Source organism: Podarcis gaigeae (genome assembly GCF_964106915.1).
Source record: "Podarcis gaigeae genome assembly, chromosome: 4".
In the NCBI taxonomy this organism is placed as follows: Eukaryota; Metazoa; Chordata; class Lepidosauria; order Squamata; family Lacertidae; genus Podarcis; species Podarcis gaigeae.
In genome coordinates, this window is record NC_139677.1 from 101,014,953 (window position 1) to 101,042,564 (window position 27,612).

Consider the following 27,612-nt stretch of genomic DNA (forward strand, 5'->3'; position numbering starts at 1 on the left):
GGCTTTAACTATACGGACCTTTGTTGGCAAGGTGATGTCTCTGTCAAAGAATATAGCAAGCCTCAATTTTAAAGGAGCAGGCTCATTCATATGAAACGAGGTGCTATGAAATCAACAAGGACACTTTGCAACCTTCCTTCCTTACCTGTCCTGATGGTGCAAAGGGCAAAAAGAAAAGCAATCCCAGTGGAAGAATCGAAATAAGTTGCAAGTCCAGCCTTACAAGCTCTTTAAAGCCACTTCAGATGTTGCTGAACTCTCAGTTCCCATCATTCCCAGCTAGGATGGCCAATGGTCAGGGATAGTGGGAGCTGAAACCCAGCCACTTGTGGAGGGCACCAGGTTGGCTATCCCTGAACACACTAGGTACACTGTAGTGAGGTATAGGCTTGCTTTGTTTTTGTTTTCTTTATGTATTTTGTGCTTTTATGCTGTGAACCGCACTGAGATCTTCGGGTGAAGAAGGGTATACAAATTTAGTAAATAATAATAATAAATCCCAGACGCAGATTTGGCACATAGCAACCATAGCTTTGATATGATTATTATTATTTTATTATTTATTGAATTTATATACCGCCTTATACCCAGAGGTTTCAGGGCACTTCGCAGAACAAAATCAAAATATTAAACCAAATAATATATAATCAAAATAAAAAAAATATATAATCAAAATAAAAACAACCCAATAACCCCTAGATAGATAGATAGAGGCATGTGTATTAAATGAAGGGAAAGAAGACTCATTCTTCTATTTAGTAAGTAAAAGCGGGAAAATGTTCAGTAGTGCTGATGAGGCTTCCTTTTTGGGTAATGACGGATACAAGCCTCCTTCTTAGTAACAGGGAAACTCTTGAGCCTTGCAAAGAAAAAACTGATTTAAAAGCCACCCAGACATGAGACCCCGCCTTCCTCTGTCGGTCTCCAGGCTCCCCCGTCCTTAACCAATCGGAGCAGCCGTCGGGAGGAGGACGCCGCTGATTGGCGGCGGCGGCCGTCTCCTCCGCGGCCTCGGCCACTTTGATTGGAAGGACAAAATTGCGGCGGAACCCTGTGCGGACGGGCCGGATGAGCGAGGGGGACCCATTTTGTCGTTGCACGCGAGAGGCTTGGGGGGCGTGTGTCGGCGGTGGACCCATAGAGACTCGTGCTTCTCCCGCTGCGTCGCCGTGGTTACCGCCTGGAGGGGTTCTAGGAGCGGCTGGGGAGCATGAACGCGGCTCTGGGCAGAGTACGTACGCTTTTTTGGGTGGGCAGAGGGATGAGGAGAGAGACGGGGCATTTTGACCTTCTTACTGCACTCCCAGGAGTCTTTGCTTCTTCCTCGATTCTCATTACCCTCCCTGGTCAAAGCAATAGCTCAGGGCCCAGTGGTTCTCAACCTGTGGGTCCCCAGATATTGTTCGACTACAAATCCCATCATTCCTAGCCAGCATGACCAGTGGTCAAGGATGATGAGAGTTGTAGTCCCAAAACATCTGGGGGCCCACAGGTTGAGAACCACTGGCTCAGGCCTAGGTAAACTCAGCCCTTCAGATGTTTTTGGACTACAACTCCCATCATTCCTAGACAGCATGACCAGTGGTCAGAGATGATGGGAGTTGTAGTGCAACAGGGACCCACAGGTTGAGAACCAAAACATCTGAAGGGCTGAGTTTGCCTATGCCTGCAATAGCTCTCTACCATTCTCAGAATCCTTTTCTTTCGGTGCCAGTGATTCTAAGCTGTGCCCATATGTTCTCCATGGGGCACCTTGTTAGGTATAGGATTGCACTGTGAATTTCCCTTTAATTTGCCATGGATCCTCTCTTGAGTGGAATGAGCTGACTTGCAGGGTTTAGGATCGGTTTGATCTTCTTGCAGTCCATGGGACTCTCAAGAGTCTCCTCCATCACCATAATTTAGAAGCGTCCATTCTTCGGTGATCAGCCTTCTTTAGGGTCCAGCTCTCACTTCCATACATCACTACTGGGAAAACCATAGCATTAACTATACGGGCCTTTGTTGGCAAGGTGATGTTTCTGCTTTTTAAGATGCTGTCCAGTTTTGTCACCTTCAAATATCTAAAGCAAAGCTTTCCAAACCTTTCATGCTGACGACACTCTTTTTTAGACAGGCATCATTTTGCAGCGCAGCAATTCAATTTTACTAGCAAACCGGAAGTTAAACTAACCCCTTCCCAGCCCTGGGAGGAGTGCGGGGAGCATCTTTGTGACACGCCTACACATTGCAGCCGACACATGAATGTGTCGTGACAGTTTGGAAAGCTCTCGTGTAAAGGACTGGCACATGGAAGATGGAGAAAGCTTGTTTTCTCCTGCTCTGGAGGGTAGGAGTTGAACCCATGGCTTGCAAGAAAGGAGATCCTGACTAAACACCAGGAAGAATTTTCTGATGGTCAGAGCTGCTCAACAGTGGAACGGACGTCTTCAGGAGGTGGTGGGCTCTTCTTCCATGGAGTTCTTAAGCAGAGGTTGGTTGGCCATCAGGGATGCTTTAGCTGAGATTCTTTCATTTCAGGGGGTTGGACTAGATGACCCTCGGGGTCCCAACTCTACAATTCTATGACTACAAAACCCTACAAACGGTTTGGAGGTGATCCCAAATTTTGGAGTTTGTAGTTAATGAAGCTTCCTTCCTCCAGTATTTGCCTGATGCTGGTTGCCTTTTTTGTCTCAGGTTTCTCCTCCCAACAGAAAGCTAGGTCTTTAAATGTTTTGTCTCCAAGGGACAGCCTTTTTTTAGGGTTGCCGTATTTCAAAAAGTAGCCTTGTTGAGCTTTTGCGGGGAAACCTACCCCAAACATAGTGATTTTAAGCTTTTTGACCTGTTTCCGCTGATTTTTCTATCACGTTGCCATACATTCCCTGACATTTGGCCAAATTGGCAAAATCCCCCCAACTCCATTTTTACACCTTAAAACCAGGACATGTCAGGGATTTTCCTGACATATGGCGGGTCTAGCCTTTTTGATATTTGAAGGCATTTCAGAGCCCTCACTAAGGTATTCAAAGCTGTTTTCATCCATCCAGGAAACTTGGAAGTTCAAGCCTCATGGGACCCTTCCTTTGATTGCTTGTTTTAACCCCAGGTAGCTTTCCCCACCTTCTCCCTTCTCCCGCTGTTTCCTTGCCACCTTTCCATTGTTGTTATTTTCCTCTGGTTAGCAGGAACCTCAAGGGGACGTGAAGTCATGTGTTCTCCCTCTTCTATTTTTGGAACTGTCTTGGGAGCCTTATAAGAAACCCAAGTTGCTTACACAACACAGGACTCAAAGGTGACCTACAAAGGCTTGCCTATCTCCACAACCAACCTGTCCTCATTCACTGATGCAAATAGATAACAAAGGGCGACTTGATACCTAGGAAAATTGAGGCAAACTAGCTACCCAAGGATTTGCGCATTCTGAGAATGTTGGTTTAGGGCTTGTCTACAGTTCCTCTTGTCCTGCTGCTTTCTCCCAGGGAAAACTGCTCTTTAGCGCTCAGTCGGAGCAAAAAGGCAATTCAGGTTTTTCATGGATTGCTGTTTGTTCCAATTTAGAGCTAAAGAGCAGGTTTTCACTGGGAAAGGACTGGGGCAAGGGTGAAATCACTTGGACTCATGCCTAAAAAGCACGAGTCAAGCGCAAAACTGCTCAGACTGTGTTTCCTAGGCATGGGACCAGCAGAAGTGTGGTAGGTCCAATAAGGGCTGTTCCAGCCCCCACTCTGCCATGCCCACTTACCCCATAAAACATTGTGTGTGGATGGGTAAAGCCTTGGCTGCAAAGGAACAATTGAAAGCTGTAAAGCATGCTCTCGAATGTTGCTTTGCCAGCACGGCTTGCCTTTGGCTCCTTTAAAATTCAGCACCGATTGCAAGCCTGATAGAACTGGTTCCTTTTGGGAGCTCCAGATCAGAGGCAGTTGGTGCAGAGGAACGCTTTTCTTTTGCAAACTAGCCTTTGCGGTGCACTCTGTTGCCTTGATCCAAGCTCTTGGGTCATGGTGATACCAGGAAATCCACTCCTTCTCCCTCCTTGGAACAAGTAAGAATGACTCCTCCATTTTCTCTTTCTCTCTCCCTCTTATCACCTCCATTTCCTAAATCTCACCTTTCATTTGCCCTTGCATGGCCCAAACTCGTGCCACCTTCCTCGTATTTTGGACCGCAACTCCCATCATCTCTAGTTAGGTTGGCCAATGGTCAGGATTGATGGAGGGCATCAGGTTGGCCAAAGCTTCCTGGATGCATCTATATAAAGATGCCATTCTTTATACAGCAATAAAGGTCAGGCGTTTGGGGTTAGTGCTTTGTGTTAGGGTTAGAGGTCAGGCGTTGGGGGTTTGGGTTAGGGTTAGGGTTAGAGGTCAGGCGTTTGTGTTAGGGTTAGAGGTCATGCATTAGGGATTAGGGGTTTGTGTTAGGGTTAGAGGTCAGGCCTTAAGGTTGGGGGTCAGGGGGTTCGAGGTTTGGCCTCAGTTTAGGATGAGGGCTTGAGATTCCGCCTTGAAGTGGGTCGACTAGGATCCCCTGAGAACGTGCAGAGCGCCTCCCTCCCAAGGTCCATCTAGGGCGGCTTCCAATGCTCATCTATGGCTCATTCAGCAGGACCCTAAGGTCCATCTAGGGCAGCTTCCAAGGCTCACCTAATTCTATGGGTCATCCAGCACGACCCCAAGGTGCATCCACGGCTCATCTATTGCTGTCCATATCATCGAAACAAGCTAAGTGTAAACTGTTGTTCTGGGCAGAATGGGCTTAAAAAAAACTCTTCTGTATTAGTCTCAAAATATGTCACCAGGGTTATGTTTGTAGGGGCAGGTGCAGACTTGGGAACTTCCTCCCAGATTTGCTCTTTCCTTTTTAAAGATTGAAAGCCAGTGGGCAGATTTTGAAATAGATTGACTTAAGTGCATGTGTATCATCTTGAGCTGAAGACGAGTCTGTGGCTTCAAAAATAAATCCAGCCTAGCGTGTTCCCCATCGCCCTGAAGATTACGCTGTGGAAATACACAAGTACAAGTGGCAGAGTATGCAAAAATAGAAATTGCACTCATCTGTCTTCCTGTTGTTCTTTTGTGAACACCAGCCTTTAGGGCTTCTAATAACAGGTTGAGAAGTTTGCTGGTGGCTTGCAAATGTGGAGCTTTGAAGTAGGAGGCGAACGCTGGGATAGATTGCCAGAGAGCCATCGATGCCCTGAAAAACTCTTTGCAGTTTTTCTTGACATTTTAAGGGTATTTTTCTTTTCTTTTCTCCCCCTTTCTCCATCCCACTAGGCCTTCTACCTGGGAAAGGAACCCCTTTTAAAACAGACGCCTGCGCTTATCAGGTAAGGTGAATAACGTTGAAGCAAACATGACATCCTTTCCTGAACAAATTTATTCTTGTCGGTAGGGTGGTAGCAGTAAAATAAGCAAAATAGGTCTGGGATTGTGGCCTGGTCTTAAGGCATGTCTGCACTGGAGGAGCAGCCTTATGTTCTCATATTCCATAGTCAGATGTACAACCAGGGAAAAGGGACCCACCCTAACCCTCTGTCAGTTTACTCAGAATTAAGTCCATTTTGATGTTTATTTTATAGATTGATTGAGTGCATTTATATTCCACCTTTCTTCCAAGAAATCCAGTGTGGCCTACAATTTTAAAATACCGTATTATTCCATGTATTAGACGCCTCCGTGTATAAGACGCCCCCCTATTTTGGGGGGGGACTCCAAATGAAGAAAACGGGCCCAGAGATGTTGACCTTTTTTGGGAAGGGTTGCACAGAGTTCTTGAGCTTTTTTGGGGGGAGGGAATGCCAAAAATCACTCACCATACTAACATGCGCTGCCTATCGCACGCATCAAAAAAGCCATAAACAGTCTGCCCAATCGCAACCAGCGGCTGGCAAGCGCACACACAATTGACACAGCGGAAGCCAATCAACAGCAGTCCTTGCTGCATTCAACAATCACCATTGCAACTGCTGCAGCAGCCGCCAGTCCAAAGCAGCCCTTGCCGCAGCCACCAATCACCCGCCCAATCACCGCTGACAACCTCCTGCTCACGGCTGCAACCAGTCGCCAGTCGCCCCTCTGCACTATCCGTGTATAGGGCGATCCCCAATTCTGAACACTCTTTTCAGTAAAAAAAGCTAGTCTTATACAGTGGTACCTCGGGTTAAGTACTTAATTCGTTCCAGAGGTCCGTTCTTAACCTGAAACTGTTCTTAACCTGAAGCACCACTTTAGCTAATGGGGCCTCCTGCTGCCGCCCTGCCGCCAGAGCACAATTTCTGTCCTCATCCTGAAGCAAAGTTCTTAACTCGAGGTACTATTTCTGGGTTAGTGGAGTCTGTAACCTGAAGCGTATGTAACCTGAAGCGTATGTAACCCGAGGTACCACTGTACACGGAAGAGTATGGTACAGTGGTACCTCGGGTTAAGAAATTAATTCATTCTGGAGGTCCGTTCTTAACCTGAAACTGTTCTTAACCTGAAGCACCACTTTAGCTAATGGGGCCTCCCACTGCTGCCGCCACGTGATTTCTGTTCTCATCCTGAAGCAGTTTTTAACCCGAGGTACTATTTCTGGGTTAGCAGAGTCTGTAAACTGAAGCGTCTGTAACCTGAAGTGTCTGTAACCCAAGGTACCACTGTACTTTGATTAATGAGACTTACTTCTAAGTACAGTCATACCTTGGTTTTCGAACACCTTCGTTCTCGGACATTTTGGCTCCCGAACGCCGCAAAGCCGGAGGTGACTGTTCCAGTTTGCGAACTATTTTTGGAAGCCAAACGTCCGACGTGGCTTCTGCGGCTTCCGATTGGCTACAGGAGCTTCCTGCAGCCAATCGGAAGCTGCACTTTGGTTTCTGAACGTTTTGGAAGGCAAACGGACTTCCGGAACGGATTCCGTTCTACTTCCGAGGTACAGCTGTATATACACTTGGCTTTGGAGGCCAGCGACTTCCTACTGAGAACTTTTGTGCTTGTGTCATCCGCCACCTGTGCTGACTCCCAAATCCCCCATGCTGATCAATGGGGAACGTAGGAAGCTGTTCTGTACAGAGTCAGGCCAGTGGTCCATCCAGCCCAGCATTTTCTAGAGTGATTGGAATGGCTTTCCAGGGTTTTCGGCAGGGGACATTCCAAGATGCTGGAGAACCTTTTGTGTCTAAAGCAGATGCTCTATCCCAGGCATAGGCAACCTTTGGCCCTCCAGATGTTTTGGACTACAATTCCCATCATCCCTGACCACTGGTCCTGCTAGCTAGGGATCATGGGAGTTGTAGGCCAAAACATCTGGAGGGCCAAAGGTTGCCTATGCCTGCACTATCCTATCTGCAGGCAACACCTTTTGGGCCCTTCCCTAACATTTTTGTCATTATAGATATGCTTAAGTGTGCTCAAGACATCGATTCCATAAATCATATTTTGTTGCATTGTGCGAAGTATGAGCAAGCCAGGACTGAACTGATACTACCCTTGCTGGTGCCTTTCCCGGGAAAATCAGAGGCTCACTATGTCAGGTTCCTACTGGAAGACCGGACAAAAGCTAGAACGTTAGCAGTGGCAAAGTTTTTATCGGTGGTTGCAAGAACAAATAAGCCCTATATTCTAAACAAAATGCTTGATTAACCTGGAGGTAGGCTGTATGAACTGTGTATTGATTTGTAATGATTTGTTGGGTCTCTGGACCATAATAAAGATTGATTGATTGATTGATTGATTGATTGATTGATTGATTGATATGCTTAAGAAGGTGCTAAATGTCAGCCTTAAGAAAGTTTTGAAAAACAAAACACACGTGGGTGAAGGAAAACAAAACACACGTGGGTATAAGGGGAGGTGGTTGGAGGGTTAGATGTGGGAAATTGCAGAAATAATATATTCATGTTGCGTACAATGTTGAAGGTGTATGGTGATTAACATGTCATGTGAATTCATTGAAAATAATAAAATTTTTATAAAACATAAAATAAAATGGACACAGACAGTAAAAAAAAGAAAGAAATTTTCAAAACATTTTGCAGACAGAGACAACAAGAGCCTGTAGTGACGAACATTCTTCTTGTTTTTCTTTAGTCTTGCCTTAAAAACGTCCAGAAGGAATCCTGTATGTCCCGTAGGTAAGAAATGATCTTCAGGAACTTCTGCACCAGTAGCCTGAGTACTGTGCTCTGCTTTGTTGAGTGGAAGTTATAATTTCCCCCTCTCGCGTACAAAGGCAGCCTGAGAATGGACAGAACAGGCCTTCCGCTGATAGCGTTCACATCAACATTATTAATGACGAGAAATGACAATACATTGCTAGACTAGCCTTTGACCATCCCAGATGTTTTAGACTACAACTCCCATCAGCCCCAGCCAGTGTTGGTTGAGACTGATGGGAACTGCAGTCCAAACACCTAGGAGATGGTTGGACGGCTAGTCTAGCCCATGTAAGCATAATGACGGTTTGAATGTTTTGCTAGATGTGATACCGACAAATCTTCACAAGTTCTTGCCTGCAGGTTTGCAACCTAAACATTTCTCACATGAACAATTGATTCAAGAGTAGGGGGTGTATACCCTCTTTCTATATGAAGCCGCTGGGAGAGATCATCAGGGGGTTTGGGCTGGGTGTTCATCAGTATGCGGATGATACCCAGCTCTCCCTCTCTTTCAAATCAGAACCAGTGAAGGCGGTGAAGGTCCTGTGTGTGAGTGCCTGGAGGCGGTTGGAGGATGGATGGCGGCTAACAGATTGAGGTTGAATCCTGACAAGACAGAAGTACTGTTCTTGGGGGACAGGAGGTGGGCTGGCGTGGAGGACTCCCTGGTCCTGAATGGGGCAACTGTGCCCCTGAAGGACCAGGTGCGCAGCCTGGGAGTCATTTTGGTCTCACAGCTGTCCATGGAGGCGCAGGTCAATTCTGTATCCAGGGCAGCTGTCTACCAACTCCACCAGGTACGCAGGCTGAGACCCTACCTGCCCGCGGACTGTCTCGCCAGAGTGGTGCATGCTCTAGTTATCTCCCGCTTGGACTACTGCAATGCGCTCTATGTGGGGCTACCTTTGAAGGTGACTCAGAAACTACAACTAATCCAGAATGCGGCAGCTAGACTGGTGACTGGGGGCGGCCACCGAGACCACATAACACCAGTCTTGAAAGACCTACATTGGCTCCCAGTATGTTTCCGAGCACAATTCAAAGTGCTGGTGTTGACCTTTAAAGCTCTAAACGGCCTCGGCCCAGTATACCTGAAGGAGCATCTCTACTCCCATCGTTCTGCCCGGACGCTGAGGTCCAGCGCCGAGGGCCTTCTGGCGGTTCCCTCATTGCGAGAAGCAAAGCTACAGGGAACCAGGCAGAGGGCCTTCTCAGTAGTGGCGCCTTCCCTGTGGAACACCCTCCCACCAGATGTCAAACCAATAAAAAACTATCTGACATTCAGAAGACATCTTAAGGCAGCCCTGTTCAGGGAAGTTTTTAACGTGTGATTTTACTGTATTTTTGGTTTCTATGGAAGCCGCCCAGAGTGGCTGGGGAAACCCAGCCAGATGGGCGGGGTACAAATAAATTATTATTATTATTATTATTATTATTATTATTATTATTATTATTATTATTATTTTCTAACAGCAGTCTGTAGTCATCCTCACTTGATCTCCTTGTTTCGTGAAAACTGAAGCTGAAGCATACTAGCTGCTTGATCCTGTGCATGTTTCGTTGTGCATTAATCACAGGGTGGATAAAAATAAATGATTTCTTAAAAAAAAAAAATTAAAAATCGGAATTTAAAAATTTAAATCAGATTTTTAAAATAAAATTCTTTTGGAGGAAAAATCTTTCTAAAGATAGTTTTTTGTTTAAGTTACATTATAGTCCAAAGGCTATTCATCAGGAAATAAGGGTTTGTTTTAAGTTTTACATGTGTGCAGTCTTTTTTTTAAAAAAAATTGTTTAACCACATCAGTTAACAAACATGGATGTATATGCTATAACGTTATTGTTTTAGTTAAATCGTTTCAATTGTTATTAAGGAAATGGTTATTTTTCTCCTTCCAATAAAATACAGCAGAAAAGTTGTCCAAATATAAACAGTTAACTTATTAAACCTCACAATAATTTCATAATTATCTGTCTATGTATTTCTAAAGAGTATAACCAGATCAGTAATATTTGATATACAGTAATTGTAAAAACTACTCTGAAAATTTATTGTTCCAAAAATGAAACCTTCATTTGGTTGTAAATATGCAAGAATGAGTCTTTCTGGAGAAAAAAAAAGATTTAAATCAAGTCTTACTGACTAGTGATTTAAATCGTAATTTACCGTATTTTTTGCACCATAACACTCACTTTTTTCCTCCTAGAAAGTAAGGGGAAATGTCTGTGCGTGTTATGGAGTGAATGCCTACGGATGGCATGCCTACGGATTTTCCTCCTCTAAAAACTACGTGCGTGTTATGGTCGGGTGCGTGTTATAGAGCGAAAAATACGGTAAATCGTGATTTAAATTTATTTGATTTAAATCAAATCCACCCTGATTAATCATCTTGAGCTTGGGATTTTGAATAAACATGCGTTGGATAGGATTGCAAGGGCTTGTTAAAGCAAATAGCCTTCAAATACCCATCCACTCTCCTTCTCTTTCTATGTCCTTGGGACCTCTCCCCAGTGTCCAGTGTCTTTGCTTCTTTTCTTTTTTAAAAATAAATAAATTTTTTATGCACTTTCTTTTCTGTCATTGCAAACATCTCATATCAATAACATACGTATTACACATCTTCACCCCTTCCCTCCCGGGCTTCCCTCAGCTTCCATTTCTGGTTTGTTACCCCCTTATTACATACTGCTGTTTCTTACAATCCACTATATCATTTTTTCATTATTTTAAATGTTCTCTATTACTAAAGATGTGAGTATTTAAATCCTGCCATCAAGTCAATGTTCTTTCTTTGTTTCTGCAAATATATTATAAAAGGTTCCCACTCTTTTTCAGAGTCACCGTTGTCCTTGTCTCGTAGTCTATCCATCAATTTTGCCAGTTCTGCATAATTCATCAATTTCTCTTGCCATTGTTCTTTTGTTGGAATTTCTCCAGTCTTCCAGTTTGCGCTATCAAAATTCTCGCCGCCGTAGTAGCAAACATAAATAACGTCCTCTTCTCTTTTGGAATATCTTGACCTAAAATACCTAGCAGGAAGGCTTCTGGTTGTTTAACAAATGTTATTTTCAAGATTTTCTTCAATTCATTGTATATCGTTTCCCAATATATTGGGCAGTGTCTTTGCTTCTTGATGCAGCTGCTGTGAGCGTCTGGGCGATGCTGCGCAGCTCCTGCCATCCCGTTGTGACACCTGTGGTTTCATTTGAGTGGTCGGAGAGACGAACGAGACAGAAGGCAGCAGCTTGTCCTTCTTCCGCCTGACACTGTCTTTCATTCTTTTCTTTTTAAAAATATTTTTTATTGAATGATTTTATGTTACAAAAAATAATACAGCCATACTACCACTAAATATAATTAAGAAATAAAAATTACATACATCGATATTTAGTTTATTTGTTATTTACTGTCTTATTTCCTCCCAAACATTGCATACAACAAACACACATATGTGCAGACACCCACACGCGCACACAAAATGATAATAATGAAAGTAAATATTTTCCCCCCTTTTATCTTCCAAAAACTTTTCTTCAACTTTGACTTCCTGTCAAGTCCCTTTGCATATATTTTATCTTACATTTGAATGTACACAAAACAATAAACCTTTCTATATAATTTTTCTAATACATTCTGAAAACATAATAAATCCTTAATTGTTGTCCACCTCCTTTTAGTTCCTTTATGACTCGAATGCTAGCACGGAGTCAAAACTATTATTGTATTTTTGAGCATATCTTCTATAACCATCCCATTTTCCGCAAATTTTTGCTTTGAGTTTCCTCTGAGTTTACTAGTCAGTTGAGCCGTCTCCACCAATTCCTGTAATTTGATTTGCCAATCTGTTATTTTTGGAGCCTCGTGATCTTTCCATCCCTTGGCTACAAGTATACGAGACGCTGTGGTTGCATACAAGAATACCTCTCTTAGATTTTTTGGGGGATCTCTTTATCTAAAATACTTAAAAGAAATGCCTCCGGTTTTTTTAGTAAAAGTTATCCCCATCATCTTTTTTAATTCATCGTATATTTCCCCCAAAAAACACTGTCTTTCAGGAAAACGTGTTTGCCGTAGTGAACCCAATTTGCTGGGTTCCTTGGAGCACAGTTCAAAAAGCGCTTGGCAAGTGAATTTAAGGTTTCTGAAGGGACCTAACTGTGTCTGTTTTGTTTCCCAAAGGTAGCACGCTGTTGGACTGCCCCAGGCAGTACAGGTCCCAGCCTACTCACCGCATTGGCCGGTTCAAATACCTGCTCCCCAAAGAGGTAAGCACCTCTGATCTTGGACTCTGCTGACTGGGCAGTTTCTTGAAAGAAAAAAAACCAGAGATTGATGGGAAAACCTTCAGTGTAAACCATTTGATGTGGATTGGTGGCGTTGAAGAGCGCATGTTGTATTTCCTTTCTTTCCCTCCCAAAATATTTTTATTGATTTTGATGTGAAGAATTAATAAAAAGAAGGAAAAGCAAAAGATGTAGACCACAAAACATCACATGCCTGGAAGGACAAAAGCGCAGCACAGCTCCGGAGGAATAATAACTTACTGACCAATGCAAGGATTTTGTTTACAAATGGCAAAGATAATGTAAAAATAACAGTATCCTCTACCACCACTACTATTTAATTTGTTTGCTGCCTTTTCATAGATAAAATCATGCTCAAGGCGGCTAACAACATGAAAAGATTTCCACAATTTCAAAGCTAACCAAAGCAGTCCTAAACAAGAAATGAAAGACATCAAAAAGTACACAACCACCATTGAACAATTCCTATGTAAATTTAGAAATAAAGATTAAAAAAAATAATATCAATAGCAGCAGCAACCAAAATCTGCACAATAACCCAACCCAAGCATCTGTTCAGCAGCTTCAGCTTTTGCAGCTGGAGTCAGTCCGGACTCTGCCCTCCCAGGCCAGGCTGGAAAAGGCCAGCAAGGAGCAGGTCTTCGAAGACTCGCAGCCAAGTGAGCTTGTTGTATTTCTTTTTATAGCACAAGAATGGATGTAGTACGCTTTGTACACTCCTTGGAGAGAAGGAGTTTATTAATCTGAGACTATTAATACATTATTCTTGTCCATTTCACTGTTTTCCCACTGCACCAAGTATTTCATTGAAACTATAGGAGGGGGAGCGCTGTTGTCCCCCTTTCAGCTTTCTCACAAGCATCTGGTTGGCCCCTGTGAGAACAGCATGCTGGACTAGATGGACCATTGGCCGGATCCATCAGACTCTTATTATGTTCTTATCCGTGTAGCAAACTGCAAAATACAGTGGACGCTCGGGTTGCGAATGTGATCCATGCGGGATGCACATTCGCAACCCGTAGCGGCGTGTCTGCACATGCGCGGGTTGCGATTCAGCGCTTCTGCGCATGTGCGACTGCCGAAACCTGGAAGTAACCTGTTCCAGTACTTCTGGGTTTCGGCGTGTCCGTAACCCAAAAAAACGCAACTTGAAACAGCTGTAACCCGAGGTATGGCTGTACAGTGGTACTTCTGGTTGCGAACGGGATCCGTTCCGGAGTCTCGTAAGCAACATGAGCAGAATGCAACTCACGTCTACGTGTGTGCAGGTTGCGATTCTCCACATCTGCGCATGTGCCTGATGTCATTTTGTGCGTCAGCACGAGCAGCGAAACCCGGAAATAACCCGTTCCGGTACTTCTGGGTTTTGGCACGTCCGTAACCCGAAAAAATGCAACTTGAAGCCTCTGTAACCTGACGCAACAGTCGTACCTCTGGTTGCGAATGGGATCCGTTCTGGAGTCCTGTTCGCAACATGAGCAGAATGCAACCCGCGTCTGTGCAGGTCGCAATTCACCGCGTCCGCGCATGCGCGTGACATCATTTTGCGCGCATGCGCGAGCAGTGAAACCCGGAAGTAACCCTTTCTGGTACTTCCGGGTTGCCGTGGGACGCAACCTGAAAAAACGAATCATGAAGCAAACGCAGCACGAGGTAACTGTATATGGGCAGAGCAGTCCTAAACCCCAGGCGACCACTTTAGGATTAATCTCACTGAAAAGTGGAATAGGGATACAATCAAGGAACGATACAACAGTTGCCACGGTCCCAAACCTTGCTGCTCACTCAGACCAAGATGGCAGGTAAGGGTGATTTTTTTCCTCTTCTTACTTTGTTGCACCTGATTCCAGACGCCCTCCAGTAGCAGAAAAGGGCGTTAGGATCACACTCGAAGTAGCACAAATTGAGTTGCATGCTGTTGCTGAGCAGCAGCAGAGATGGAACTTTTCGGAGAATGAGAAATCTGAAAGGGGAGGCCTTTGCAATTTGGAAAGATAATGAACCAATCACTCATCTGGACAGAATGTCTTCAAGGCAGAAGTTGAAATAGGAGCAGTTTGTCCTAGCTTGTCAAGAGCCGGGAAAGATTTTAATTGTTCCAAGACGATTTCGGTTCTTCCCCACCCCCTCTGGCCCCGGTACTGGGAATCAGCTGAACATAAGAAGAGCCCGCTGGATCAGGCCAATGGTTCATTTAGTCCAGCATCCACTTTTCACAGTGGCCAACCGGGTGCCTGTAGGAAACCAGCAAGCAGGATTCGAACACAAGGGCATCACTCTGACCTCCTGTGGTTTCCAGCAACTGGTATTCAGATGCATTGCTGCCCTTTACTGTGGAGGCAAAGCATAGCCCTTCACGGCCTAGGACCCTCGTACCTACGGGACCGCCTCTCCCGGTATGCCCCGCGGAGGACCTTAAGGTCCATAAATAGCAACACCCTAGAGGTCCTGGGCCCTAAGGAAGTCCGATTAGCCTCAACCAGAGCCAGGGCCTTTTCAGTACTGGCTCCGGCCTGGTGGAACGCTCTGTCTCATGGGACCAGGGCCCTGCAGGATCTGATTTCTTTCCGCAGGGCCTGTAAGACAGAGTTGTTTCGCCTGGCTTTTCCCTTGGAATCAACTTGATCCCCTTCCCCCCTATCCTCTTTCCTTTTCCTTCTGTGATGGAACTCCTATTTGGGGACTTCCCTGGCTTTTTTCTGGCCCACGAAGGACCAGTCTGGATAGTTGGCCTTGGTGAAGATTTGATGTTTTCAGCCCCAAAAAAGTTTTTGATTTGAGTTTCTACTGAAATGAGGCTGCATTTTAATGTTGTGTTTTAATCTTGTTTGTAAGTTGTATTTTAATCAATTGTTTTTATACCTGGTGTTAGCCGCCCTGAGCCCGGTCTTGGCTGGGGAGGGTGGGGTATAAATAAAAATTGTTGTTGTTGTTGTTGTTGTTATGGCTAGTAGCCATCAGTAGCCCTCTCCTCCATGAATTTGTCTAATCCTTTTTTAAAGCCTTCCAAGTCTGCCTCCTCTAGAGGGAGTTCCATAATTTCACTATGCGCTGTGTGAAGAAATCTGTCCTTTTTATCTGTCCTGAACCTTCTAGCCTTCAGCTTCGCTGGAGGACGTTCCAGTGTTAGGAGGGAGAAAAGCTCCACTCGATCCATTTTCTCCATGCCATGCTTCAGGTAGATCCTTTTACACTTGCGGGTGCTCCCAGCTGCGTTTGAGACAATTCTGCTTCTTTCTTCTCAGGTTCCCAAGAAAAGGAGGTTACAAATGAAGGAGATTGACCCTGGGACAGAACACGCGTATGGAGTCTTGAACATCGTCATGACCGGCTACGACATGACCTTGGTTGAGCACTATGCGCAGTACGTCCACAAGCTCTGCAACCGACACTCCATCAAAGTGGAGGAAAGGTATAGATATCTGATGGATCCCTGCCTGTGTTCTCCAGTGAGAGATCTACGCTTTGCCACATGTGGTTGAATGTTGTGGTTTGAGGCTCTCCAGATAGTGGGACTCCCACTGCCCATCAGCCCCAGCCGGCTTGGGGCCCAGTGGTCAGGAAGGTTGGGTGTTGTAGTCCAATGACATCTTGGAGCTTGTTGTTGTTTAGTCATTTAGTCATGTCCAACTCTTCGTGACCCCCTGGACCAGAGCACGCCAGGCACTCCTGTCTTCCACTTCCTCCCACAGTTTGGTCAAACTCATGCTCGTAGCTTCGAGAACACTGTCCAATCATCTCGTCCTCTGTTGTCCCCTTCTCCTTGTGCCCTCCATCTTTCCCAACATCAGGGTCTTTTCCAGGGAGTTTTCTCTTCTCATGAGGTGGCCAAAGTCTTGGAGCCTCAGCTTCACGATCTGTCCTTCCAGTGAGCACTCAGGGATGATTTCCTTAAGAATGGAGAGGTTTGATCTTCTTGCAGTCCATGGGACTCTCAAGAGTCTCCTCCAGCACCAGAATTCGAAAGCATCCATTCTTTGGCGATCAGCCTTCTTTATGGTCCAGCTCTCACTTCCATACATCACTACTGGGAAAACCAGAGCTTTAACTATACAGGTGATGGAGCAAAGGTCGGCAAACTACAGGTGAAACCCGAAAAATTAGAATATCATGGAAAAGTTTATTTCAGTAAATCAACCTAAAAGGTGAAACTAATATATGAGATAGGCTCCTGACATGCCAAGCGAGATATGTCAAGCCTTTATTTGTTAGCCTTGTGATGCTGCTTGTGCACCTTTTTCTTCCACACTTTTCCCTTCCGCATAACTTTCCATTAATGTGCTTCGATACAGCAGTTTGGGAACATCCAATTTCTTCTGCAATTACCTTTTGAGGCTTTCCCTCCTTCTGGAGGGTCTCAATGATGGCTTTCTGCGCAACTGTCAGGTCAGCAGCCTTCCCCATGATGACGCCTTTGCTTGATCATTCAATACGTGCAAAATGGAAAAGCCAAATTGCTGAGTGAAGAATCTTAATTATTTTCAGAGGATTTGTCACTGGAGGAAACCCCAGAATGCCTCAGGGCATCCCCACCTTTGCTGTCTAGGTGGCCACCTAAATGCATTTAATCTGGCTGCTTAACCTGCTGTGATTTGTCCTGATGACATGACTGCGTTCTTCGGTTCTTATGCAACTTAAAAAACCATCGCCGGATTGCATCCGTAGCATGTAGCATGTAGTCACACGCACTCAAATCTGCTGAGATCCTACCATCCACTCCTTCCCACCACTTCAGTGCTTACTTTCCGAATTTTGCTTGACCAATCAAATCAGAAATCGCTTCTGCGCATGCCCAGATGCCGAAAACCGCGCCTGCGCAGAAGTGATTTTTGGCGTCTGGACATGCTTAGGCACGATTTCCAGTATCTGCGCGTGCGCAGACATGATTTCCAGCGCCGCTCAGCGAGTCCCCGTGCCGTGCTGCGCTGGTTTAGCACAGTGCGCGGGGGACTCAATGAACAGGCGGCTCAGTTCGAGGGTGGCTTGGGGGCCGGTAAAACGGTCTTCGTGGGCCGCATCTGGCCCATGGGCTGCACGTTGCCGACCCCTGGTCTAGGTCCATGAAACATCGTATGATCTTTGAGGAAGAAAGCGGATTGTCTTCCATTGTAGTATTCTGAAATCTGTTGGGTGGTTGGTTTGTTTTTAAAAAAACCTCTTGTACTCTTGTACATCTTAGAAAAGACTAGAGGGTTATGTTCAGCATGAACCTGCTTCTCTCTCTCTCTCTCTCTCTCTCTCTCTCTCTCTCTCTCTCTCCCCCTCTCTCTCTCTCTCTCTCTCTCCTGAGCTCTTCCTGTTGTGTGGATGGACCTCTTTTTTTCCTACCCGGCCCAGAGACAAAGGCTCCGTTCAGCCTCTCCAGCTTGACCTTTTCCCTCTGCTTTGGCTCTTTGAAAATCCCAGGAGCTGATCAGATCAGGCAGAACAGCAAGCTGGCTTTGTTCTGCCGCAAAGAGAAGCCTCCCAAAAGAAGATATCTTTAAAGGAATGTGTGGAATGGGCTTTTGAAAGGTGGTAGATAAAATCGGAACGAAGGCTCCCTGGATTGTGAGATGGAACATAGGAAGCTGCCTGCTATATATATATATAGATCCAGTTACAGATAGGTAGCCGTGTTGGTCTGCCATAGTCAAAACAAAAAAAATTCCTTCCAGTAGCACCTTAAAGACCAACTAAGTCAGTTCTTGGTATGAGCTTTCGTGTGCATGCACACTTCTTCAGATACACTGAAACAGAAGTTTCCAGACCCTTCTATATAGTGAGAAGGTGGGGAGGGGTATTACTCAGAAGGGTGGTGGGAATGGGTGGTTGGCAGATAGCTGTGATGAGCCTGTTGACGACTCTTAACGACTGCAATAGGTCTTACAGGAAAAAGCAAGGGGTGAGAAGGTGAAAAATGGCTTTGTCATGTATAATGAGATAAGAATCCAATGTCTTTGTTCAGACCAGGTCTCTCCATGGTTTTAAGTTTGGTAATAAGTTGTAATTCAGCAGCTTCTCTTTCCAGTCTATTTCTGAAATTCCTTTGTAGTAAAACAGCTACTTTGAGATCTTGTATAGAATGTCCTGGGAGATTGAAGTGTTCTCCTACTGGTTTCTCTGTCTTGTGATTCCTGATGTCAGATTTATGTCCGTTTATTCTTTGGCGTAAGGTCTGGCCTGTTTGTCCAATACAGAGAGCTGAAGGACACTGTTGGCATTTGATGGCATACACAATGTTAGACGATGAGCAATTAAATAGTCCCGAGATGGTATGTGTGATGTTGTTGGGGCCAGTAATGGTGTTGTCCGGGTGTATGTGGCAGCAAAGTTGGCATCTGGGTTTATTGCAGGCTCTGGTGCCAGTGTCCGTGTTGGGTCTGGTTGTAGTATTATTGTGGGTTAGGAGTTGTTTAAGACTGGGTGGCTGTCTGTAGGCAATGAAAGGTCTTCCTCCCAGAGCTTGAGAAAGAGAACTGTCATTGTCCAGGAGAGGTTGTAGATCTCTGATGATGCGTTGTACTGTTTTAACTTGGGAGCTGTATGTGATGACTAGAGGTGTTCTGTTATTTTCTTTTTTGGGTCTGTCTTGCAGCAAGTTCTCTCTGGGTATCAGTCTGGCTCTGTTGATCTGTTGTCTAACTTCATCTGTTGGGTATTTTAGTTCTAAAATGGTTTGCTGTAGATCTCTTAGGTGAGAGTCTCTGTCTGTAGAATTGGAACAGATGCGGCTGTAACGTAGTGCCTGGCTATATACAATGGACTGTTTGGTATGTTTGGGATGGTAGCTAGAGGCATGTAGATATGTTTGTCGGTCAGTTGGTTTACGGTATAAGGTGGTGTCTATGTGCCCATCCTGTATTTTTATAGTAGTGTCCAAAAAATGTATTTCTTGCATAGATTGATTCATAGTTAGGTTGATTGTGGGGTGAAAATCATTGAATTTCTGGTGGAAGGTGTTCAGGGTCTGTTGACCATGTGTCCAGATGATAAAAATATCGTCAATGTATCGCAGGTACAAGAGAGGTTTGAGTGGGTAGGAGTTTAGGAAACGTTGTTCTAAATCTGCCATGAAGATGTTGGCATACTGTGGGGCCATGCGGGTGTCCATTGCTGTGCCGCTGATCTGAAGGAACAGGTCATCACCGAATTTGAAGTTGTTGTGGGTAAGGACAAATTGGCAGAGTTTGGTGGCAAAGTCCGCTGTGGTTTTATCTGAAATGGTGTTCCTTATAGCTTGTAAACCATCGTTGTGTGGGATGTTGGTATACAGAGATTCCACATCCATAGTAGCTAGTATAGTATTGTTGGGAAGATTATTTAAAGATTGTATTTTCCTCAGAAAATCTGTGGTGTCACGTACATAGCTGGGAGCACTGATGGCATATGGTTTCAGAACAGAGTCCATATAACCGGAGACACCCACTGTAATAGTGCCAATACCTGAAATGATGGGGCGTCCTGGATTTCCTGGTTTGTGTTTCAGTGTATCTGAAGAAGTGTGCATGCACACGAAAGCTCATACCAAGAACTGACTTAGTTGGTCTTTAAGGTGCTACTGGAAGGAATTTTTTTTGTTTTATATATATATATATAGAGTTAGACCTTTGATCCATCTTCCTTAGGGTTTTGTACATTGATTGACAGCAGCTCTCTAGGGTGTCAGACGGGGCACTTTTCATATTGGAGTGTTTCTTCCCCCCTGCCCTGATTGTGTTCGATTTCTAAGTGTTTTACCCGGTCCTTTAAATTGTATTTTTATTTTTGCAGAATGTTCATTGGAAGGCATTAGTGTAGTAGGACAGTGTGACTGGAGAGGATAATGGATGGGCAGGGCTCAGAATCTGTTATCTCCTGAATGCTAGACATATTTTCAAACTTCTCTCTCTATAATACAGTGGTACCTCGGGTTAAGTACTTAATTCGTTCCGGAGGTCCGTTCTTAACTTGAAACTGTTCTTAACCTGAAGCACCACTTTAGCTAATGGGGCCTCCTGCTGCCGCTGCACAATTTCTGTTCTCATCCTGAAGCAAAGTTCTTAACCTGAAGCATTATTTCTGGGTTAGCGGAGTCTGTAACCTGAAACGTCTGTAACCTGAAGCGTCTGTAACCCGAGGTACCACTGTATGTGATTGGTGTCACTTTTCTAGTGAACAGTACATGCGCTGTTGTTACCTTGCCTCACACATCCCTGCTGGGCAACTGTGCTCCTCAAAAGAGTATCTGTTGAGAGTCCTGCCTGCCCCAGAGGTGCACTCGGTGTGTAAAAGAAACCGGGCTTTGAGTGTTGCAGTTCCAGGCCTTTGGAATGAGATACCAGCAATTGCCCAGCATTGTGATGTTTAGACAGGGGTCAGCAAACTTTTTCAGCAGAGGGCCGGTCCACTGTCCCTCAGACCATATGGTGGGTCGGACTATATTTTGGAAGGAAAAAAATGAATGAATTCCTATGCCCCACAAATAACCCGGAGATGCATTTTAAATAAAAGGACACATTCTACTCATGTAAAAACACCAGGCAGGCCCCACAAATAACCCAGAGATGCATTTTAAATAAAAGGACACATTCTACTCATGTAAAAACATGCTGATTCCCGGACCGTCCGCGGGCCGGATTGAGAAGGCAATTGGGTCGGATCCGGCCCCTGGGTCTTAGTTTGCCTATCCAGGTGTTTAGACATCTACTGAATATGTTTTTCTTTAAGGAGGCTTTCCCTGTATTGTGACCCAGTCACTTACGACATATTAATGATACATCTGCAGGAATGGTTTTATTGGAAAGCTGCTAAAAATGGTACCGCTTGCTTATAGAATTTGCATGGGTGTTGTTGTTTTTTTGTATTTCATCTTATTTTTATCTTTTTCTGCATCACTTTGATTGCCCTACACTGTAAATCAGTCTATAAATTTGTAAAATAATAAATAAACCCCAGACATCATTTTTTTTAAGATAGCAGGAGATTCGCCGTCTTAGAATTGGAACTTTCACTTCAAATCAAGTTCCTAGGGTGTGGAGATAGCATGTTCAGATTTTTTAAACCAGATGGGAAGTTGCACAGGGCATCTGGGTTTAGTTTAGTTTTCCTTCTCCAGGGCTACTAGAAAGAGAGACACTTTATAAAATATATGCAAAGGTGCATTGTTTTTGCAAATTGCAAAAATCAAGCTTTCTCGGCATCAGATTTTAATGAACTTTCTCCCGGTTCAAGCCCACTCAGGGAACTTCAGAGCCAACAGGAATGTTGCTGTGTCTCATGAAACCACCCAACCGAGCGCTCTGTGTCTCCTGCAGCACTCTGATTATCTTGAAAATCAACCTATGGGGCACGTACTTGCTTTTTCTTAGAATCATAGAATGATAGAGTTGGAAGAGACCACAAGGGCCATCGAGTCCAACCCCGTGCCGAGCAGGAAACACCATCAGAGCACTCCTGACATATGGTTGTCAAGCCTCTGCTTAAAGACCTCCAAAGAAGGAGACTCCACCACACTCCTTGGCAGCAAATTCCACTGTCGAACAACTCTCACTGTCAGGAAGTTCCTCCTAATGTTTAGGTGGAATCTTTTTTCTTGTAGTTTGGATCCATTGCTCCGTGTCCGCTTCTCTGGAGCAGCAGAAAACAACCTTTCCCCCTCCTCTATGTGACATCCTTTTATATATTTGAACATGGCTATCATATCACCCCTTAACCTCCTCTTCTCCAGGCTAAACATGCCCAGCTCCCTTAGCCGTTCCTCATAAGGCATTATTTCCAGGCCTTTGACCATTTTGGTTGCCCTCCTCTGGACACGTTCCAGTTTGTCAGTGTCCTTCTTGAACTGTGGTGCCCAGAACTGGACACAGTACTCCAGGTGAGGTCTGACCAGAGCAGAATACAGTGGCACTATTACTTCCCTTGATCTAGATGCTATACTCCTATTGATGCAGCCCAGAATTGCATTGGCTTTTTTAGCTGCTGCGTCACACTGTTGGGTCATGTCAAGTTTGTGGTCAACCAAGACTCCTAGATCCTTTTCACATGTACTGTTCTTGCATTACACCCACCCCATGCGCCTTTGGGACGAGACCTGTAAACAAATACGCCTTCCTGGTTTTTGCAGAAACCATTTTCAATGTAGATTTCCCAATTCCACTGGCACAGAGGTAGGAGTTTAGCGCCAACAGGCCTCATTAACGCAGGCGGCTGTGCTCCATTTAACGAAGGCAGCCAATCTTGGCTGCATCACTAATTTGTCATGAAGGCTCCCTCTCAGGAGCCTCGCTCCCTGGGGCTGGAAGTTTGGTTCTTTCTGCTGAATAGTGCAAAAGTCTCCTTTCTCTCACTCACCCCTTTCGTGCCTGTGGAATGCTGACAACAGCTGCTGTTTCCACAGCTATGCGATGCCCACCAAGACCATGGAGGTGATGCTGATGCAGGAACAAGGCTCCAAGGCACACCTGGATGCTGTTCTTACAACCCACCAACGTGTTGTTCAGGTAGGAGGTCTCACCTGCCCAATTTCCTCTTCGTTTTTGTCTTTTTAATAGTATGGTGACATCATGTTGCCCGGCAGTCTTACAGCTGAGTTCTCTGTGACTTCTTTGGAGTAAAAGATAAAGGACCCCTGTACGGTTAAGTCCAGTCAAAGGCGACTATGGGGTTGCGGCGCTCATCTCACTTCCAGGCCAAGGGAGCTGGCGTTTGTCCGCAGGCAGCTTTCCGGGTCATGTAGCCAGTAGGACTAAACTGCTTCTGGTGCAACGGAACACCGTGACATAAATCAGAGTGCACGGAAACGCCGTTTACCTTCCCGCCGGAGTGGTACCTATTTATCTACTTGTACTGGTGTGCTTTCGAACTGCTAGGTTGGCAGGAGGTGGGACAGAGTGACGGGAACTCACCCCGTCGCGGGGATTCGAACTGCCGACCTTCCGATTGGCAAGCCCAAGAGGCTCAGTGGTTTAGACCACGGCGCCACCCGCCACCCTCTTCTTTGGAGTACACTAAAAACAACAGGGGCAGTCCTGGAGATGCAGTCGTTTTAAAGTCCCACTGCTCTACTTTGATCATCTTGGTGGAACTCCTCTGCACACATTACAGTAGCGGGTAAAGGTAAATGTACCCCTGACCGTTAGGTCCAGTCGTGGCCGACTCTGGGGTTGCGGCGCTCATCTCGCTTTATTGGCCAAGGGAGCCGGTGTACAGCTTCCGGGTCATGTGGCCAGCATGACTAAGCCACTTCTGGCGAGCCAGAGGAGCGCACGGAAATGCCATTTACCTTTCCGCCAGAGCAGTACCTATTTATCTACTTGCACTTTTGACATGCTTTCGAACTGCTAGGTTGGCAGGAGCAGGGACCGAGCAACAGGAGCTCACCCCGTTGCGGGGATTCGAACCGCTGACCTTCTGATCAGCAAGCCCTAGGCTCTGGTTTAGACCACAGCGCCACCCGCATTGTAGCGGGTAGAGGAGGTCAATTCCCCACCTTTGGAATAGAGTGTTGGACAAGGGAGACCAGAACAGAGATACGCTGCTGTAGAGCTCAGTAGCTGGCATAGGTCAAGTCTTTTTCTCAATGTATAAAACGGGGGAAGACACATCTATCCCCTTCAGAGGAAGGATTGGATACGACAGTAATAAAGAAACACCTCTTCAGGCCAGCGGCAGACCTACGTAAGAATCCTGGTTTCACACTGTGTTATGGTCTGGTTCATGGGTGGTAGAAGTCCCAGCTGAGGACGTCGGGACTGGGTGGGAGCAGGAACAGGGGTCCAGAAGCCTGGAAGCCAAGAGTCCAAGGGTCAGAGAGCCAGGGGTCAGGAAGCAAGGAGGCATGAAGTCAGGGGTCCGAGGATCAAGAAGCAAGGAGTCAAGAAGTCGAGGTCTGAGGATCAGGAAGCAAGGAGCCAAACGCAGCAAGGCAGGAACCGTGTTGCTGTGGCAAAGAGCCGAAGGGAAATGCTGACCTTATATCCCTTCCCATCTCTTGCCACCAGGTGCAGTGAGTTACCAATGGGCCTCACCTATGCGGCCGCGCCTTGCCTCTTCAGAACAAACTTAGGAAGGCCCCAGTCCTGCGAAGCTCTACTGGTCACAGGGCCTGGCTCCTGCATGCACTCCTGATACACTGTGCCTTTGGTTCCTGCTGGAAACGGGCTCTTCCTCCCCCCCCCCCCATTATCTTTTTTATTTGATTTCCCAAAATATAAACATACAACATAAAATAGTACAAAATCCAGATATTGAGATTACTCTAAATCTCCATACTTCCCCCCCATCCCTTCCATGGGTCCTTTTATTTCTATTTTCAACTGCATAACAGTATCTGTATCAGTAGACGTATCTGTATCTAACGGGGAAAGCCACCATGACGTTTTTTGTTCTAATAAGTCTTTATACTTTTCCCATACTTTAAAAATTGATTTTCTTATTATATGATTCTGAAAGCCTTTGTGTACTTTCACCTTATCATAATGATGTGTGCTGATAACATAATAGGCCTGTTTTTGTGGGGGTTTTTTTGCTCTCTTCCCTTTCCCCTACAATGATCCATTCTGCTTCTTTTTTCCTCTTCCCCTTCAGATCAGTGGTTTGAATGCTGCATTCGCTCCTATTCTCTTGGAAATTGTTCAGAATAATCGGCCCGAAGGAGTCCATCTGTTAGTGAAAGAGGTATGTGGATTCTTACTGAAGCATTCGGGTTTAGCATTGTAGCTCCTCGCTTTTAAACTATTGTTAAAAAGCAGGTTCTGAGAAGTGCTCCAGGACACACACACACACACACACACCTCCCTCTCTCACACACACTCTCCCTCCCTCCTGCATTTGGTACTTGGACACCCTTTGGAATAAAAAAAATTCCTTCCAGTAGCACCTTAAAGACCAACTAAGTCAGTTCTTGGTATGAGCTTTCGTGTCCCTTTGGAATAAACTCCTCAGCAGCCATGATATAGAGCCTCCCTGTTCAGGCGCAGTTTGCCTTTGAATACCAGGTGCTGGAGACAAATAACCAAGGCGGGCTGTTGTCACTGTGCCTTGGAAGAAGCAAAGATCACCAGTGCTGAAGCAATGATTCAACATCAACTTCATTGGACTGGTCATGTTGTTTGGATGCCTGATTGTCTTCCAAAGCAAGTACTCTATTCCAAACTTAAAAATGGAAAGCGTAACGCTGGTGGTCAGCAAAAGAGGTTTAAAGACACTCTCAATGTAAAATGTAGTAAAGGTAAAGGGACCCCTGACCGTTAGGTCCAGTCATGACTGACTATGGGGTTGCAGCACTCATCTTGCTTTACTGGCCGAGGGAGCCGCCGTACAGCTTCCAGGTCATGTGGCCAGCATGACTAAGCCACTTCTGGTGAACCAGAGCAGCACACAGAAACACCGTTTACCTTCCCGCCGGAGCGGTACCTATTTATCTACTTGCACTTTGACGTGGTTTTGAACTGCTAGGTTGGCAGGAGCAGGGACCGAGCAACGGAAGCTCACCCCGTTGTGGGGAAACCAATGTCCCTACTGTGGACGTGTGGATCCAGAATGGGCCTCCACAGTCACTTACAGACTCACTGTTAAAACCGTGTTTATGGAAGACAATCTTGCTTGGCTACGAGGGATTGCCAAAGAAGAAGTAGCTTGTGGGGTTCCCGGATGCCCCTGCCTGCCCATTGCTAGGAGAATGCCAGACCTGATGCCTTTTGCTCAGGCCCAGCAGGGCTCATGTGGAAATGCTGAATTCTTGAGAGAAGCTTCACAGCAGATTTGAACCTTGGTGTCTTTACTTGGCGTCCTTTGCACCACAGGAAATTTGTTCCAGAACAAATGAGGGGGAAGTTTAAACCAAATGGCTGCGATTGTGATGGTAAAGGAAATGACTAGAATCAAGCAAAACAGGCAAATTACCACGCCCCCCATGTATTTGCATACTTTGGCTTTGAGCACAGAATCTGAGGGCATAATTGATTTTACAATGTACAGTCATACCTCATGTTGCGTTTGCTTCAGGTTGAATGTTTTCAGGTTGTGTCCCGCGGCGATCCAGAAGTACCAGAAAGGGTTACTTCTGGGTTTTGCTGCTCGCGCATGCGCAGACACTCAAAATTACGTCACGTGCATGCGCAGAAGCGGCGAATCGCGACCCGCACAGGCGCGCGCGAAAGAAGGGCTTTGCACCTTTATACAATATGCATGTGTGCTTGGGCCCAGGGTCTTTTGCCTCACCATCCCCACTACTGACTCCCTGTTGCTACTCAGCTTAAAAAAGAAGTGTCCCTGGATTCATTGAAAAAATTCTTGTAACCATATGCTAATATCTATAACATCCTGCTCTTGTTGTTTTCCCCTCCCTGTCCCTCCACAGCACACGGAAGAAGACTTCAAGGTTCGGCTGAAGGCTCGTCCAGAACTGGAGGACCTGCTTTCTCAAATGAGCTGAGTCAAGCACATCACAAATACCCGTTTTACATTGGGGTTTGTGGCTGATCGTCGACCTTTTCGCAACGTTCCACAACGCGGTGGAAGTGGACCTCTGTGTTCGCTGCAAAACACGACGAGTCCGTTTTTTCATAATAAATGTTCAATCTTTATGGCGTGCTTCTGCGGTGTGCTGTAACATGAGGCAATTTCTGCTGCTAGAGTTAAGCAAAAGTTCATTGCGTCACCTGTACCAATTTAGACTTCTGCTTACAGAATCTGGAAGCAGAATCCTTCGGTTTTCTGGGTAGAATACTGGCAATTCAGCACTCTGTACAGGGCAGGCCAAACCAGTTTATTGAGTGTGTGTGTGTGTGTGTGTGTGTGTGTGTATTAAGGTGTTATCAAGACCTGAGCTGTAATGTGCCCCCTGAGCTGGGCTGCTGCTCTCACGTCTGGTGGGGGACCTGTCCCATCCTGTCGTGAAGAAATATTCAGCTTCTGGCAGTGTTAGAAACTGGGATAGAAAAACAATTCCCCACATGGCTCCTGGAACCTAGGTTGTGGGTGCCAAAGCAAATTGTCCAGTAGTGTAGCCTCAAAGACAACATCTGGATTTTGAAATCAACACAAATAAGAGCTCTCTAGCAGATTTCGTCCCCATTCTGTGAATTGGTCTTAAAAGCAGTTCCGTGTGCATATACAACACCAGTCTGACCTTCCTTAAACTATCCCCCCTCCCAAATCCGGTTGAATGATAATCTAGACTCCTGAGCAATTATCAAATCCAGTGTGGGACAGGGGCAGGA

The 27,612-nt window shown here is 45.5% G+C and overlaps 1 protein-coding gene across 1 annotated transcript; it reads left to right on the forward strand.

The window, feature by feature from the left end:
• Positions 1-1,074: 1,074 nt before the first annotated feature.
• On the forward strand, positions 1,075-26,976 carry MRPL48 (mitochondrial ribosomal protein L48). The gene is made up of 8 exons (XM_083737452.1): positions 1,075-1,231; positions 5,265-5,317; positions 8,058-8,101; positions 12,306-12,391; positions 15,676-15,842; positions 22,788-22,890; positions 24,977-25,066; positions 26,751-26,976. Exons 1-8 carry the CDS (start codon positions 1,211-1,213, stop codon positions 26,823-26,825), a joined length of 639 nt encoding a protein of 212 aa, XP_083593578.1. The 5' UTR covers positions 1,075-1,210; the 3' UTR covers positions 26,826-26,976.
• Positions 26,977-27,612: the final 636 nt, after the last annotated feature.